This window comes from Mugil cephalus, chromosome 1, assembly GCF_022458985.1.
Source record: "Mugil cephalus isolate CIBA_MC_2020 chromosome 1, CIBA_Mcephalus_1.1, whole genome shotgun sequence".
NCBI lineage: Eukaryota > Metazoa > Chordata > Actinopteri > Mugiliformes > Mugilidae > Mugil > Mugil cephalus.
Genome location: NC_061770.1, coordinates 18,394,356 through 18,412,967, shown reverse-complemented (window position 1 = coordinate 18,412,967; position 18,612 = coordinate 18,394,356). Strand labels below are relative to the sequence as shown.

The 18,612-nt window shown below is 41.3% G+C and overlaps 2 protein-coding genes across 2 annotated transcripts; both read right to left on the bottom strand.

Moving 5' to 3' along the window:
- Window positions 1–3,069: 3,069 nt before the first annotated feature.
- On the bottom strand, window positions 3,070–15,610 carry tmem201 (transmembrane protein 201). Its single transcript, XM_047606451.1, has 11 exons — window positions 15,420–15,610; window positions 14,158–14,278; window positions 13,868–14,062; window positions 13,590–13,769; window positions 12,569–12,933; window positions 12,270–12,470; window positions 7,360–7,580; window positions 6,481–6,543; window positions 6,105–6,395; window positions 5,847–5,978; window positions 3,070–4,005 (listed from the first exon to the last, which is right to left on the bottom strand). Exons 1-11 carry the CDS (start codon window positions 15,533–15,535, stop codon window positions 3,908–3,910), a joined length of 1,983 nt encoding a protein of 660 aa, XP_047462407.1. The 5' UTR covers window positions 15,536–15,610; the 3' UTR covers window positions 3,070–3,907.
- Window positions 15,611–16,687: 1,077 nt separating this feature from the next.
- Window positions 16,688–18,406, bottom strand: foxl2l (forkhead box L2-like). Its single transcript, XM_047602097.1, has one exon. The coding sequence runs from the start codon at window positions 18,010–18,012 to the stop codon at window positions 17,164–17,166; it is 849 nt and encodes a 282-aa protein (XP_047458053.1). The 5' UTR covers window positions 18,013–18,406; the 3' UTR covers window positions 16,688–17,163.
- Window positions 18,407–18,612: the final 206 nt, after the last annotated feature.

Sequence of the window (18,612 nt, the reverse complement as noted above, 5' to 3'; positions counted from 1 at the left end):
CTAAAATTACATCGCCTGTGGCTAAGAGTGGGAGGTGTTAAGGGTGGACAGGCTTATTAAGGAGTTTATCAAAAATGGATGTAAAACAGTTAGATCAAATGTGGCTCTTGTGGTCATGCTAGCACACTGATTCCATCACCGTAGTCCAGACTTAAACATCTCAACGATTTGCGTTCACCAGATAATGAATCCTCCTCACGTTTCCTCTGGCGCCACCACCAAGGTTGACATCTCTGACTCAGGATGAAACATCTCAGACTTTCATCTGCCTTATCATTGGCTGCTATGTGAAACTAGCGGAATTTCCTTATTTCACTACCCTAAAATTAACCCTTTAAGCTAGTGTCTCTTCATTATCTATTTTTATGACTTTGGAATTTTGCGTTGTGTATACGTTCACCTCAACATTCTCCAAATTGTTTTGTTTCATGGCTTCATGTAGTGCAAATCTATGGCATAATGCAGAAAACACTAGTGTAAAAAGTTAATTTTAGAAAAATTAAATGTGTGGCAATAAGAAAAAAAAAGATCCGCTCTAAAAATACGTTACTGTAAGAATGTCTTCCAGTCAATATATATATATATATATATATATATCCCTTAAAAAAAAAAAAAAAAAAAAAAAAAGAAGAAGAAAAAATTTGTCATTTTCCAGATTCATTCAGCTTTTCCACTTCCCCATGTGGAGACTCCGTGGCTTCATTTAGCTGAAGCTGAAAGTGTAATATAGTTAAGGGAATTTAAATAGGAGGAGCTGAGCAAGAGAAAGGAGAAAACGTCTCATCTGAAAGTAACACACGAGGAGGCCCTGGTCACACAAGCAGAAGTGGAAGCAACAAAAATGTAACCTGACAACTGACTTCTAATGTAAGAGTTTGAGTAAGTGCATGTAAACTGGAAGAGGCCGGCTCAGCTTCGGGTTAAAGGAAGGAAATGAGACATTAAACTCGACTGACCTGCGATAATAACGAGGCTATTTTAGAATTTTACAGGAAGACAACATTTAAAAATGTCACTTCGCTCAAGGTCATAGTTTGACCTATTTTACTGGACGTGTCTATAAAGGTACAAAACCATTTTAATTAAGTCAGATCACATTTATAATGACAGAGAAACAGGTTTTGTCTTTTTTTTAAAAAATGCACCAAACAAATATTAAAAGAACTATGCACTACTGTAGTAACAGTATAGAAACACCATCGCAAATGTTGGGCAAATCTGTGGGCCATGATATCTGAATGTATATGATTTTGAACTCGTGTCATTTATCTAAATCCACAGAAGACGCCTCTTTGTCCTTCAGAAACTGCGCTGACAGTGGCTCCCCCTCGTCCCCTCTGACAATTTCAGTCTTTCATTGCCATGGCAACGTTGTAGATGCTCAAAAGCCCCCAGTCTGAGTTCATTTGATGAGATCCTTCGGTTTGCTGAGCCACAATGCAGCATGAAACAGTCAAAGACGCTCTGGTGACGATTAAACAAGTGCTCTGGATAAAAAAAAAAAATGGGTTTGAGATCCAGTTCTGTGTGCTCCCAGTGCCACAAGGGGGCGTCAAAGGAGGCCAATGAAAAACATGCGGCACATGAGTGAAAACTATCGCACAAAACAGTCCAGATGTAAATCTTCACTTCATGACTGTTACAAAGTTTAGTTTATGATGAATGTGTGTTTGTTTATTTATTTCATCAGGAGTCGGGCTCACTGAAAGTCTGGAGATTCACAATGAGGTCAGGCTGAAAACTAGAAGGATACAGATCATCTTCTCCCTACAGTGCAGTTCAATAACACCAGATTATTTTACACAGATAATTTGTGTAATATTTTATCTTTTAGAAAAAAAGACAGAAGAAGGGATGAGTTCATACAAAGCCAGCGTTGTTCCACACAATCACAGACCAAACATGTACACCACTGAACACACCGGAACAACCATTCAAAACACAAGTGAAAATATTAAGTTCAAACTTCCTGTCTGAAAATAGAGCACAGTTCGTTCGACATTTAACTCTTCGAATTCCAAAAAAAGTTTGTCTTGTTCAGGACAGAAAGAGAACGCTGAACCTAAAGTCTTAAACGTGTAAATAACAGTGTGTCAGGTTATACATTAAGAAGAAACGCCTTTAATCTGTACACAAGAAGGTACACCGACCTGCCACAACATTAAAACCAGTAAATATCTTGTTACAGTGTAATGTTTTGTTGGGAAACGTCTGTGTTTGAAATACACGGGCACATGCACAATTTAAAAAATAAAAAATAAAAAATGGTTTAGAAACAACTCAAAAAATGAAAAACAGCACAAGATATTGACCCCTGCCTACAAAATTCACTAGATCCCAAACTGATCAAGTATCTGTGGGATTAACTGAAACAAACCTGATCCACAGATCAACCCACGGGACAACACAGGACACCCTCAGAAGGCCCATGTCCATTCTCTGATGACTGTTTTGGAGGCACGAGGGAGACCTACACAATATTAGAAAGGTGGTCATAATGTTATGCCCGATCAGTGTATGTATCTGTACAATCCTTATGTGTAGGTACATTCATTCTTGATTACATGAGGACTTTGATGGATGAAACCTCTCCAACTGGACTGAATAGTAGTATCTCCAGACAGTGTGTTAGTGTAAATATTGTTACTCTAAATTGTTTGCTGTATTGTTTTGCCTATATACATCTGAAAACTCCATAAAAATAAAAAAGTAACTATTTGGTGGTACTACTGGTTTCCACTTTGTTATACTTTATGTTGCAGCCCTCCAGTCGGTTGTAAGAGAGAGCTGCACAATTTTAGTTGATGATGAGTAGATAAAGCTTCAAAAAGTCCCCACAGGGCGGAATGACAAGTTTTATCCTCACACGATCTTTTAAGTGTCCCGCAGTAGAAAGTTGTAGTTATTTATTTTTTTTTTAATTAACATCTAAACCTTAACTCGTATTAAGCGTCTTAGAAAATTACACCAATTCCCGGTAAGGACCCAAAAAGAACTACATTATTCCTACAAAAATGGGAGTGCGTCATTTTCATTCAAGAAGCAAAAACAAAACTGTTACCACACAGCTTACACATGTCAAACATTTACAACTTTATGTTCAACGCACACATGACCAGTAATCAAACGTCTGTGCTCTTCATCTCAGATGGAACTGTTTCAATACACAAAACAACAATTCAAAATGCAAGTCAGAAGTGCAAAATATTTCCAATTTGTCATAATGGAGGTGTCGGTCTAAACAGAAGAGGTGTTGAATAAATTAGTTCACAGCTCAGTTGGCAGTAAAACTTTCTCCTTACAACTATGATTTAATATTACAGACTGGAAATAAAGAGATTTTTTTTTTTGGAATCACTTCTGTAGTGAGTGAACATAATATTAAGAGTGCCGACCTTAAACTACAACACTATAACAAAAAAGAGAGATACCAGTTACAGCTGTGTGAAATTACAATATTACAAAATCTGTACACGTTTCAAAAAATACACCACAAACAAAACATGCTGCTTGATATTTCTGACTAGTGCGGAGAACCGGTAAACTTATTCAGCAGTAGGCGGAGGTGGTACAGTCGCAAAACTGTTTGCGATCTGCGATCTTTTGAGCAGCACGGTTAACAGTACGAGTTTATTGCACATTTCACAGCATGGGTTTTAAAAAGCCACCGAGCGTCAGTTCAAGAATCGACTCTTTAAATCTTTAAATCAGCTGCGCCTCCCGGCTTCATGTAAAAGAAAAGACAAGGAGCCGACCAAAACAAAGAGCCAAAACATCCTCAAGCAGTGACAAACTCAAAAGGCCCTCATTTCATTTCACCGCACAGTTGTCGTTAAGCACCATCTCTGTGTTGTCTGAGGCCCCATGACTGCGTACGGGTCACAAGAGAGCATCGGTGGAAAGTGTTTCATCTCCAGTTGTGGTAGACGTAGAAGGAGACGCACAACAGGTTAGCAGTCAGGCTCGTTAGCAGCAGCCCCGGCCAGATGAGACGCTTCGTGAAACCTGGAGAGACGGAGCGGGAAGATTAATGTCTTCGCAATTATGCATCAGCAGTCTAGCATAAAGGGTTTACGTATGTCTCACATCCACGCTGACAGCCAGTGGATTTCCCATCAGAATAAACACAGGTCTCAACTAGTTAAAGGCACTGACTTTAGAAAGTGGAAAAAGTCATCAAAATACACTTTCCTGCCGACACCCGACCCAAGACTTTATTTGCCCGATATGTCACTGCCCTCCCATTTAAGTTTTTTTCTTTCAGGTCATTTACATTTTTCCAAAATTCCCCCAAAAAAACCTAAAATATATAGTAAAACAGCTCATAGCTGTTCTAAATGACCCGAGGGGAGTTTTGATCTGGATCATCTGCAACAAGATCTGCAATAAATCCTGTCTTCTTGAAGATTATAGTATTCAGCATTTGTTTGAAATAACAGAGAGAGCTGTTGATTCAACTGTTTTCATTGCAGACGCTGCAGTTTGTAGAGCCATTGTGATAATAATGACACACGTTTCAGTTAGTGGATGAGGCTTAATGACAGAAACACTTTCATTTTCAATGCAGTCCAGTTTAACAGGATGATAATTCACTTGAATCACCACCTTTCTGACACAGCTTCAGCGCAAATTATACATTATAAGAGTTAGGAAGGAGGATTTAATGCAGGACTGTTATATTACAATGCAATCATTTTCACTCTACTGTACGTAATGTTTTGGAGTGTAAATAATGCACAAAAGTAGAATAAAATATATATAATCCACTAAATGGGGGGTGCTATTTTATCCCTTATTTTTTACAAGAAACCTCTCCCCAACAACTCCCCAAGATGTACCAGCAGACTTTGATCTGATGAGTTCCCTGGAAACAAGGAGTCTCCAGCTGCTATCAGAGTTAATGCATATTAATTAAAGCAGAAATCCCAAATATAATGGAAAATACCAAATAGCTAACAACTAGCTGCTTCCATAAATACAAAGTGTACTCGGGTGCTGTGATATATTTAAACGTGTTTCTAAAATTGTGTGGCTCATGTAAACAGTGTTAGGTTGTACTGGACCCCTATCACATGTAAGAGAGTAACTCCACTGTACTGAAGAGGCTACGCCCCCTTATAGATGAAAACAAAGTGAAGTTGTTGTGTTTTGTGTTGTACTTCAAACCATTTAAAAGATGCATTTTCTCAGAGGGACACAAACCTAATAAATGTGTGGCTTCAGGCCACAAAACGGGTAAACAAAGATGGAAAGCCCTTGGACCCCGTTGGTCGGTATGTGTGCACTTAATCATGATGATGCTATCGTTAGCTAATGTCAGTCGTCAGAGTTGTTATGTTAAAACTCCAAATTCATTTCATAAAGTCAAAGCAGTGAATGTTGATGCTGAACTGAAACGACAGTAGGTAACAGAGCAGAGTCAAGTTACTGTAACAAGTTTTGTTTTTAACAAAAAGGTTAACATTAGCTAAGCTGGTAGGCTAGATGGGCATACGGCCCCTAATATTTATTTTAATTCTATTTAATGTTGCTGTTCATCACTCAGCAGCAACATTATTTGTGTGTCTGCCTGACTAACAGTAGCCATTTCACCTGCTTTACAGCCGATGAATGCTAACAACAACGAAATAAACTAGACCAGGAGGGAGATTTGTTGTTTACATCCATATGGGGGCGTGGCCTAATCTGCTACTGTCATCTATAGTGAAACTGCCACAGGGCCGCCTGTTTTAGAGCCACTTCAATTTCTTTGAGGATGTTTTCATATTGGACCAAAGGGCTGTTATGAAACCCAGTCAGGCAACATGCCTGATACATGAACAACATACATTCCACTTCCTGGTTACCTTTTGCAGGAGCGATGCCCTCTGCACCAAGAAGCGTTGTGGTGCCAACTATGCACGCGGAGGACTCCGAGGAGCTGCTCTGCTTCTCTTCCTCTTCAATCACACTCCCATCCCTTAACAGGTTACTCAGATCTGCAAAAGCAGTGGACCCTGTTTAGTCATCAAGCAGCAGAAAGAAGCGCCTCACACGTTTGAAGATGCTATTGTGCCATCTGGTGGTTGTTTTAAGAATCGCAATTTAATCTCTGCTTCACCTACCGTTCTGACTCTGGAAGGGCGACGTGTCGGGTGAAAAGCAGCCACTGTAAATGGAGGGGGTCGGCTCTACCAGGAAATGCGAGGGCGACACAGGCGGGGATGCGTACGTCGCTTCTCGCTCCGTAGAGAAAAGCCGGAGCTTCTGGCCGCCGATGTTGAGGCGAGCCGGGCTGATGAGGGGACGCCGCAGTCTGGCAGAACTCGAACTGGACGTGACCGAGCCGGCGACCGAAGGAGTTGGAGAGGGGCCCGGGGACGACGGGCGGCTCCCGGACTTTAGAGAAAAGTAGTCTGTGACGAAAAGAGAAAATTTAGGCGTCAATCGAGGACTGTTTCAAAAACAAATGTGTGACCGATTCAAAGGGAGATGTGTTACCTGAGGAAGTCGAACCTTTGTACTGAGAGGCTGGTCGGCTTCCACTAAACAGGTAACCAGAATCTGAAAATAACATCAGAGTCATAAACAGTCACAGCATTAATTGCAAACCAAGGTTTTTCTGGTCTGTTGGTCAGAAAAACAAACAGTGTCCAGTTTCTGATCATTTCCAACGAAGAAACTTCACACTAACGCATCAATTCCCAGCACTTATCTAGAACTAGGCAACATCTGGCATATTTCCTACTAAGACTTTAACCATTTCCTAGCAAATTCAAATTATTTGAGAGGAAGACCAAATAATGGACTTTAATACGGAAAGCAAAAAAGACAAAAACAGCACAAAAAGAGACAGAAGGAAGTGATGGAGTTAAGAAATTCGAGCGGATATGAAAAACATGTGCTTATCGCCATTTCATAGGTAAGGTATTAAAAAAAAAAAAAGAAAAAAGGACGATGAAGAGATAAAGTGCATGTGCATTGCAAAAGAAATTTATTTTCTATATAAAAGTATGTCTGGTTAGGCAAACACTGCGGTGACATGCCAAGACACAAAAACTGAAATCGACTGAAGCGAATCATTTACAAATCTTATCTGTATAAAAGAAGCAACTCAAGATCAAGCTTGTCTGAGGGACAAGCACACAACAAGAAATGTAAGCAGAGGTGGGCAGAATATTCCCAGTTTCCTCGAAAAAAAAGAAAAAGAAAAAAATAACAGCCCGATACTCGAAGGGTTCACACCACAGGGCGAGTTATCATCAGCGAGGGTTTTTTCTCAAGCGTTCGACCACATCAGTGAAACTAAATGTACAGATTTCGGAATTTTGGCACGGAACGAACATTTTCTTCAGTCCGTTAACTGTAAAAACAATTTACCTGTCCTGGTGAGGGATGGGATCGTGCCCAGGCAGAGGGCCCTGCTGAGGCGCCCGGGCAGAGAGGACGGGGAAGCCTTGCGCTCTCGGGGGCCGTGACGGTGGTTGATGAGCCAGGACAGGTTGGGGGGCGGGGTGGGGACGAAGGCCTCCGCCGCGCCGGAGGAGTGCAAAGGAGCCTGGCTGCTGAACGGGGGGGCCGCGGAGCCGCCTGCGAGGTATCTGCAACACAAAGGCAACGTAATGGTCCACTAACCCGTCACTAAAATCATAACATTGCCACAACTTTAAAGTGCAATGAGAACGGCGCATGAGACACTGGACTTTTCGATAGTCTTGACATTGAAATTCTTGCATAATGTCTGAAATAAAACTTGGTGCCATCCAGCTCTGGCGACCGCTAAACGAGAGCACCGTGAACAACGGCAGCAGTCTGTCAGAGGAGCTGCAGCTGTCCGTCGTCCTGCAGCAGCTGGAAGCAGAACGGAAGCTCGAGGACAAACGCTGCCCAACAATAACAACTTGTGCGTGTGAGCACACAGCCCAGCGGCTCACACAACTGTTTATAAAGCTTCGCCTTTCGGAATACATGAAAACGTCACGTCCTAGTGGTTCGCATTCACCTAAGAAAGTTTGGACAAGACGTCGTGCGTGTTTGTGTGTTGCGGAAAAACGAGCACAAGGCGTTTCCTTTCACCAGCTGTTTATTAAATTTCAAGTACAGCAAGCATTTCTACAAGTGGAGCCAGACTCCAAAATGCCCGAGCGAAGCAACAAAGCGCCGAAGCGCAGCGTGCTTCACCGAGCATTTTGCAGGAAACCTTTCCAACGAGAACGGACCACCCTAATGTGAGGCTGCTACAGAGTATACAAAAACACAATAACTATAATCAAACTGAGATAACAAATGGGAGGGAAAAAAAAAAAAAGAACCGGGTACTGAGCCTTTTAGTGTTTTTCCAACACGCTAAGATTTATAGTAGTAACACAGAGCAGTAAAAACATCGGTAAAAAGGTAGCTGTTAAAACACCTCAAAATGTTTTTTTGGTAAAAATATTTAAACAGAGTAGCTTATACATAAACAGACTGCAGTGTTTCTACAGCTACGTGCCTTAATGTAGTCGTACAGCTTATCCGAGCGATACAGCAATCATCTACACAAACATGCAGAAATGAACACACACTCCATAGATATTATGCATATATCACAACATAAGAAACATGCATAATGGAGGTTTATGGCAAACACATGTTTTTGCACAGCATGTAAAAGTATTGGCAAAGATAATACATTTAATATGGTGCCTTATGCATACAAACAAAAAACACGCCATTACTGTACATACTGTAAAAGTAGGGAAAAACCACATTAAGGTGTTTTGCTCAAACACATTGAAGGTTTATTAAAATACGTCACACAACTTTCCTCCAGTGCAGTGTGCTTTCTCGTGCAACGTGTCTTAATTGTTATTTAAATTTTGAGCTTCAGATGCAGTTTGCCATGTTGTGCAGTTTGCAAAAAGGTCTCCACGTGTCGTCACGTGTTTGTATGATTTGCTCAAGACGCAGCGTTTTATAGTACACTGAAAAATTCAATCACGACTTCAAAACTTGGAAATTTGCTCGAGAAGAGGAAGAAATCAATTCCTCGCGAGATACAAACTGCATCTCTAATATCTTGAAATAACAACATTTAAAAGTCCCATAATAGTCTCACATGTCTCCCAGACTGAGCCTTTCAAGTTTCAACTCAAAACAGGATGGATTGTTCCTTCTACCGCTCTCGTGTGTGTCTTGATTTTAGGCGTATGCATGAGTTGTTGCAGCAAATGTCCCGTCTGGAAGTGGGCTGTGCCCTTCCTGTAAAAGCCGTGGATACTCAGGCAATAACAAGGCAGGTAACGACAACAAAGACGTTTGGTTGGTACCAGAATAAAGAATAACTCAAAAAAAAAGTGCACAAATCATAACACTGAGTTTCTGACGGGACATTTCTAATGATTAGTAAAAGACTTTGGTGAACCTTTTAGTTTTTCTTTTTTTTTTGAACTGCCACCGTAATGGCTACTACTGGCTTCGGAGAAACTGATTTTCAGTGGATGCTGCCAATATGAAGTGGAAAAGCCGACACCCGACATTTGTTGTTACATGACGAGTGTGATACGGCAGACATCAAAGTTGGCCGCAACATTTTTTTTCAATGCTCCGCTGACAACAATGACACTTCAATCAATCATATGCGCTTGTTGTTGCCAGTTAACTTGTACACGTCACCAACGAGGTCAACGAGGTCCTTAGCATTTTAGCAGTAGCTCGCTGACAGTGCGGCTGACCATGCTCGGCTGGTTTGCGACATTACTCGTAGTGTCAGAGCCAGCACGATGTTGTCTTAGAGCTGCAAACCTGAATGGCTCATTCAGATACAATTTTTGAAGTAAGTAAATATGTTTTTCCCCCCCTCCTCTCTCTAGACACACTGGGGACAAGTTACTGTGTTAAAACAAAACAAAAAACGGGGGCAGCACAATATATAATTTAAACCTACAGTACTCTATCCAGCACATACAATCTATCCTACAGTCTATCCTTTAACATTACTGTCATAATAAATATCCCTCTGTATTAAATAAATTCTAACAAAAAAAAAAGATACAATAAACCGAACTAGAGAGGGGTGAAATGTTAGTCCATGCACTTCATACATCCATTAGTGTTTACAATACGTCAACATGTGAAAATGTTGTTAAAGGAAAGTTCAGTATTATTGAAAAAGATCAAGTCAAGTGCCACAAATTTAGCCACAAATTGTAATGCAGCATTTTTTTTTTAAGGATTTAGTATTAACCACTCATTATGACAGGTAACTATGTGCACTTGTAGGGTTGAACACTGCATAATGTCTGCATGTTCAAGAACCAACATAACCAGTCCACCAAAGACTAAAACTTGATTACCAAAAATGCCACGTCAAAGCCAAGTATCTGCCAAGGTAGGTAGTATCATCAAAACAACAACAAAAGATAAATACAATACACAAACAGTACTGTGCATATGTTTTAAGTACTTTACATGTGCAGATTTCCATCACGCTAATACCATCAGGACAAGGAGCCCAAAACATACAGCAAGAATAATAAACAAGCAACTTCAGCTCTGATTTCAACATCAAAGAGTCAGCCTGCGATTAATTGAAGGGACAAAGGACGCCCAGGCAGCCTTAATTAATAGAAGTGGCAGGATCTCTGTGAAACTTGGCCCACGCTACCTGCCAAGTATGTTTAAAAACCAGACACAGGTTTCCTGAAGAGAGTTGGTGGCGTTTCAAAGCCAAAAATCGGTCACAAAAAAATGTAGTTAATTAATGGATAAATACTTGGTGGAGCAGCTCTTCAAAGTGCCTTCACTTTTCATTTAGTGCTTAGAACTTTTGCACAATACTATAAGAAGCTAAAGTGTTTCACATGGATTATCGGTGAAGGCCATGGGTCCAAAGTGTGAACAAATTAGAGGCACAACACAACAACGGCAATAACAGAACAGTTCCCAACTGGGCCGTTCAGGTAGTAACTGAATTTTGACAAAGATCTTGGCAAAGATGTGACTGCGTTTCCCAGGCAGTCGTGTCTAAATGGCAATCGGCCAATTAAAAAGAAACGCACGTAATGTCATATTACGCCCAGAAAAGCCTTTAACCTCTGCACAGTGTTTAAACACTGGTGCAATATTGCTAATAACCCTTAACTGTTTTCTGTGTCAAAAAAAAGTAGGTGAACAGAATCAATAAAAGAGAGACTTCATAACTTCCATCTTCAATATGGCCGATTGAGTTAGATATATATTCACAGATTAGTGTCTCATGCAAAGAGCTTCAGTTAGTGAAACCGTTTTTAACCCACGGCTTTACCAGTGTTCATAAATAGATTACATTCAAGAAAAACTCTATTGCACAGAGCAGAATACATGATTAATAGTAGCTGGAAATGTGAATGTTAAAAACTTCATATTAAATTCTAAAAAGTAATTAGTGTGAAATACAGGACACTTACAAATCATCGGTGTTAACATTTGGCACGGTTAAAAAGAGCGACTAAGCAACACGACAAAATTGACAGAAAAGTCGGCACCGTTTCCCACACGAATGATTCTGTACAGGGAATATTTTGACAAATCTTCTGTTAAAATTAGTGACTGAACATTTATTACTGTTGCTTTATTAATAAAAAAAACTTCCTGATTCTCCCTGTTTCCCTCAATGGTTTCTCACTGAAAAAAGTCCCCCTCTCCAAAAAAAAAGAAGAAAGCTCACGGAGTGACTGACAATTCTTTTATCACCTGTACTAGTGCTGGGTGACTTTGTGGTTTTGTCAGCAGTTCGGAAGTGGTTAGATTTTGCGCCCTCAGACAACCCAATTGTTGAGGTTTGTTTGTTTTTTCAACATTTCAAACAGAAGCGCGCAGCTCAGAAAGAGAAATGTTGTTCACCATGAGATAATTATTTTAAGCTTCATCACCCAGCCCTAGTTTATACTTATTACTAGTCAACTCTTGTGCGACTGTAAAATTTTACACAGGTCGACCTTGTGTGTCTGTGTGCTTGTTTTCGAGGTTCTGAGGTGATTCAACGAGTACAAATTGCTCCGATCTGATCATGGGCCACACACACAGATCTACACTTTACCATTCATGTGTCGTGATGTCACAGTCATTCTCACAGAGCGACAAAAGAGGTGGGTTGAGAGTAACAAAAATGGAGAGAAATAAAACGTACGACATAATAAAAAATTTATAACACTCATAGATTAATGCTTTTTTTTTTTTTTTTTTGGTCTGGTTGTGGTGAACACAAACCACCCGTGGACAGAGGACCCTCGTTTCAATCACAACGTGAACATTACTGCGCTTATTCTGACCTTCGATATCTGGCTCTTCGTGGACCCAGTGGTTTGCGAGTTGCCACGGCAGCAGCAAAGCTGACTAGGCAACAGAGGGAGATGGTTATGAGCTTTGCGGTGTCCATCCAATCCAGGGTGGCGTTCAAATAGCTTTCAGCCAGGTAGAGGCACAGGATGACGAACCACAGAACGGAGGCCACGGCGTCAATTCTCCTCAACCTAAAAAAAATACAGCAAGAAATAAGAAACGATGCTTTGTTTCCGCTTAAAGTAAACCGTGAACGCCCTATCGAAATAAAGCAGGGGCGCCTGCTTACCTCATAGGTCCTGCTAAGAAGATGGCCGTGAGACAAGTCAACAGGCCAGCGGAGACTATGGCCAGCTGGTTGTCCCTTCCATGCTGCAACACGAGCTTGGCGTTTTCATTGGCGCCGTCCGGGATCAGCTCCAGAAGACCCTGCCACACAAGTGTGGCTCCACTGCTACTGTTGTTGGGAGCGGATTCATTGTGGGGTTCGGGCTTTGGGGGAATGACACCTCCGCTTAATGTCTGTGGGTTACTGGGCGAAGCATTCTGGTCCAGCAATCCACAGACAGATGTAGCGACTAGGAAAGCACATATGAGGAAGGCAAGAGCCCGTAATAATATGACCCCGGTGGGAGAAGAGAAAGACTGGGAGCTCTGTGGGAGAGAAAACATGTTTTTTTCTGTGAATACTGACATATTACAACATATTGTAGTTAATAAACTGTGCAGAGACAATTGCTGAGATGTTTCACGAAGAACAGGCAATGATGCACAATTGTGCGTGAGACAGATTCATTCATGTCACATCCAGAAAAGCCTTTTCCATTGAAGTAAATGCATTTAATACGACTGTTTTTGAGCTAAATGTCAGTGGTTTACTGAGGAATTAGGGGGGAAAGGTTAATTAAAATTATTACACCAATTAAATATTTCACCAAAACACGTACTGGAGCAACAAGACTAGTCCAGCTGGAGATTAAACATCCTTTACCAAGATCTTTAAAAAGCCTGGTGTCAGTGGCGCAGTTCAACGTCTGCCTCAGTTCATTTTTGGCCGAGTACCGATCACATAAACATTTTGTTCCACTGAGCAACCATGAGTATCCCTCTGGCAATGGCAGAGTCAACACTATTTCCAACAGTGGGGTAATGAGGTAGAAAAGTTATTTCTTGCTCATACTCAGTTCTGGCCTGATTATTGGGCTTGATTATTTCTAAAGCCATACAGAGTTTTGTGAAACTTCCTTTAATTGTTCAGAGAGTGTTTGTGAAGCGCTTGACGTTTGACACGTCGTTGGGCTGAAACTCACCTTTACAAAACCGGTGTCTGATTCTCGAGTGCGTCGATGCGGATGGTTTAGGAGAACTGTACGCAGCTGGCGGTTTTGATATTTAATGTAGTACTCCACTGCCGTCTGACAGGGCCTGCACAACTTAAACGTCTGCTCCAGGTGGTGCTTGTAGGCTTCAATTTCTTCATCGTAGTTTTCCTAAAATATAAAGCAAAAAAAAAATAAAATAAAATAAATCTGAGATAAATTACAATACATGGTGTAGTAATGACAATGAACAAGAGCAAAGTACATACATCATCCCTCGGGATGTATGAGGCCAACTGTTTGATCTTTGCAGACTGGTTGTTGTTACACTTCCTACACAAAAGCATCTGACAGTTGACCCACTGCAGAGTCTTGGGTATCTCGGCTGAAGGAAGGCTTCCAGATATGCCGTGATTCAGGTGTTCCATGTACTGAGCTGGGATGGGTTTGTTATAATCTCCATTCTGCAAACAGACAGAAAACACTGTAGTTTACCTACATTTGAAAAAAAAACAAAAAAAAAAACAATTTCCATATAGCAACTGCTTTAGACACTTACCTCCTGGAAGCCATTGTACTGGTCACAATTGGGACAGTCCCAGCAGTTCCTGTTCCCATAGGGTACCACGGTGTTCTGGTTGCAGAACCAGCAGTTAACGTTCGCATGGCTGGGCTTCTTTCTGTAAGTGGAAAAGTTTTTTTAACGCACTTCGCCGCAACCTGTTTGAGGTTCATGGAGTGCATTTCTAGGTGTTTTGGCAATGGAAGGGTGGTAAATCACTTTTCATCACAGCCACATGGACTCATGCTTTTCCTTATCTGCTCCCTCTGATCTCTCACTAAGATAAGATAAGACTATTATCCTCAAGGGGATTTTTTTTTTAGGAAGACAAAGGAAGTTAGGGCAAGACGGTGCAAAACTCAAAGTTAGATTAAAAAAAAAAAAAAAAAAGATTAGCTTAGCTCACCTGGTCTATATATTATTAAAGTTACCACTAGCTTAAAATTCAAATTCAGAAGACTTCAATTGTCCCTGCAATGTGCAATATACTCATCCCATGTATGGGGGGATGCGTGGGTACATTTGCATGCTATGTGTGTTTTTTTGTGTTACAGTACTGAAGCCCTGTTTCAGATAGCGTGTTCATTGTATACACCGTGCGTGCAATGACAAGAAAGGGAATGTATTATGCTTATTTTAAAGAGTCTATGAACTACTCAAATACACAACCAGGGGTATGATACTATCACAGCAGGCGTGCCATATGTCAGTGTAAACCAGGTGTGCCAAACTCATTTTAGTTCAGGGGCCACATTCTGCCAATTTGATCTCAAGGGGGGCCGGACCAGAACACAAAAACGTGGTAACCTATAAATATTGACAACTCCAGATGTTTCCCTTTGTTATAGTGTCAAGAATTACATTATGAACGAACTACTACTTTCATGAACAACCGGACAATTAAGAAAAAGAAGTGAAATTTCTGTACAGTTTCGAGGTCTCAGTGTTGTGTTATATCCACAACTCTCACTAAAACTGTGTGGAGTATTGGAACAGCTGTTACTTTTATTGGGAAAATTTGCAGTCAATGTTTTCACGCGGGGCCGTATGTTTGACACCTGTGGTGTAAACAGTGGAAAGATTCAACGGGGAAAGTTAGCGCAGGGTAAATAAACGCTAGCACCAGAGAAATACACAGTGGGCTCACACGTTTTCCTTGGCAACGCTGTTAGCTAGACGCCATAATTTGTGATAAACCGGTGCACGGTTTGAACGCGGTTTGCTAACTTGTGCTAACCCTCCTGCAGACATGACGTTACCTGGTGGCTATTCTGTATATCAGGGCTCCGCCGGCGACAAACGCCGTAGCTCCGACTCCGCTGTACATTAACTGAGGATACTCCAGCAGAAGCTTGTTGAAAGTCTCCATTTTCATTGAAACTGAGAGTTTTCCAATCGTATCGCAGAACACGGCGCGGGAGCGCACGCGGTAAACGACTCCGTTTTTTTTTTGTTCACGCCCATGTAACGGAACCGGAAGGTGCGTAAGTACGAGGACGCGTCCCAATATGTTTCACCCAGTCCCTGATATCGACTGTAGCGCTCAAAAAGTTCACTCGTCGATACTTTTCTTATTATACAACATACTCAGCCTCAATAAAAATGCTGTGCAGTTTTTAATATCTGATTTAAATAAGATAAATAAAACATTTTCTCTTAAAAACTCCTAGTGTAGTAAACTGTGATAGTGTTGGAATGCGGACCTATCTCGTCTGTCCTCGTTTTCCCGGTTTTCCCTCGCTTGCTTGGCTCTCAACTGTACTTTGCGACACTGTCAGTGGAGGACAAATCACCTATTAAAAAAATATTATACTAATTTATTACATTTTTTGTGTTATTTAAGAAAAACGCCTCGAAATTTGCAAATATATTTAAAAAAAACTTTCACAAGTTAGAATCTTATCGTTTATCCTAGATATATTGTTTATTTTCTCCCAAAAATAAGTAATAAAGAGTGCATTTTTATTATTTTTTATCAACTGCCTATTACGTGCAGTAGTTAGTTCTATGTTGTCAAGAAGAACGATTGACCCAACATGACCTATGATCCCAAAAAGTCATCTTGCAGTGGTCCATCTTCATTATCTAGATATGTAGAGATGATACAGAATATGCAGTCAGATTTACATCTTGACAGATGACATTTTGACACCTTGTTTTGAGAATATGCATATTTGAAAATTAACCTTAATTAACCCCTGGCTACACCTCATTTTTATGATTATTATGTGCCATTTCGACATTTTGTTTTTAGCCCTCTTTGTCTCATACACAAGGAGCATCCTGTACATTAATCCCAAAACTGCAGGTGCAGATAGAGGATCAAATGGCATGTTTTTTTTAAAAAAAAGCATGCATCCAACTCTTTTAAACATTTATCAGAGCTAATATCTTAAAAGCCAACTCTACATAATCCTTATTTGGCAATTATTTCATCGCTGAAAATAAAAAATAAACGTAGCCTGTATATTAGATTGTATATGAACCAGATATAACAAAAACATGTAAATCAACGAATGAGAGCATGTGATGCAAAAATAACATTTTATTTCAACAAACATGGTCCATTTTTACATAAAGCAAACATTCAGGACAGACCAAGAAAAAATGTCAGTGCTTCAGTTTCAAAAACTGTCGTAGCAGCTCAGAAAATTGGATGAAACCAGAGAAAAGAAATAAATAACGCAGTAACAAATGGCTAATATATACGCAACTTGTTAAACAATTATTCAACACCAACAACAATAAAAAAAAAAAGTTTTTTCCTGCAGTTCAAACTTGATCGTTGTATTTAAGTCAAAAATCCATGAGTAGATCCATGTTTTTTTTTTTTTTTTTTTGCAAAACTATTAAATCAACGTAGGCCTGTTATTGTAACAATCCAACTAAGTTTTCAACAGCCAAAAAATAAACTTTACCTGTAAAATGACTGAAATGATGAAGCAGGTGAACTTATGAGTCATTGAACTGGCTGTGATCTGGTCAGAATAACTCCCCAGAGTCTTACTGGTCATATAAATGAGCCAGCGGCGCCTCCGCTTGCCTCGCGTAGGACGTGAATTGCTGGTAGTTGCACGCCACGGACACGGTGCCTCCTTCCGGGCTCATCGGCTGGGTCACTCCGCCGTAGGGACACCCGTTGTGAGGAACCAGCACCGGCGTGTGTCGGTGGTACGCCCCGTAGGGAGCGTGGTGGAAGTGCGGGGGCGGGCAGTACGAATTCACCGAGCCGCTGGTGGACACGCCGTGGGTGTGTCCGGCCATGACCTGGGGCGGTGGGTATGCTGCGGTCTGGGACGAGCCTGGCTGGCACAGACCCCAGGAGCTGCCCATGTACGGCTGCAGGTAAAGCTGCTCGGGATAATCCACGTGGTTCCCGGCCAGGTAAGGCACGCTCGGCGGTCTGTAGGGTCTCCTCACCCTCCTCCGCCGCCGGTAGTTGCCCTTCTCAAACATATCCTCGAATGCGGGGTCCAGCGTCCAGTAGTTGCCCTTCCTGTCCCCGCCGCTCTCCCTTGGCACCTTCACAAAACACTCATTGAGAGATAAATTGTGCCTGATGCTGTTTTGCCACCCCTTTTTGTTCTTCTCGTAGTAGGGAAACCTGGACACGATGTATTGATAGATCCCACTCAAAGTTTGTCTCTTGTATTGGCTGTCCTTGATGGCCATGGCGATGAGAGCCACGTACGAGTACGGAGGCTTCTCCGGCTGCCCGGCCTCCCCTTCCTCCTCCTCCTCCTCCTCCTCCTCCTCCTCTTCCTCTTCCTCCCCACATTTAGGCTCCGGGGGTGGCGAGTTGGTGCTGGGGTCCAAGAGCTGCGCTCCGGGGGAGTTCTCCTCCGCATCCATGGCTCAGGTGTCCGTCCGTGCGTCTTGCCGGGGCTGAAAAGGCTGCAGTATCTGCCGCTAAGCAAGGCAGCGCTATGATTGCGCCCGCAGGTGCACACACTCCTCCCACATGCTCAGAGCGCACCTTCTTTCATCTCACCGGTTTCTCACACTGTTTATTTCACTGTATGCGAAACTCTGCGGGCTGTTTAGGTTGAAGCAGGGGTCAGGGGACTGTGTTTTAGCAGAAATAGTTTCATTTTCTGCGTGGGGCTACTTGATCAAAGACTAATAACCCAGATGTGTTTATTGAGAAAGCATCTGGACCAGTTAGAGTGTCTTATTTACCAGTTTTACGCACAACAACCACTGCTCTTCTCTTCAGTTTACAGTGCACTTCGACGTCATTTTAACCTTCACACAACCTAAAAAAAAGATGCTTAAAAATATAAATCTATATTAACATTACTCTTTCATATTCTCTTTGTTATTTTGTTTATTTTGCGTTTAACCACCATTAATGGACTATACAATTTAACTTGTCAGCAAACCCTCTTTTACATTGTGATGTGTGGTATTGTTTAAGTTATTTTCACAACATATTTGTTCCCACATGCAAAA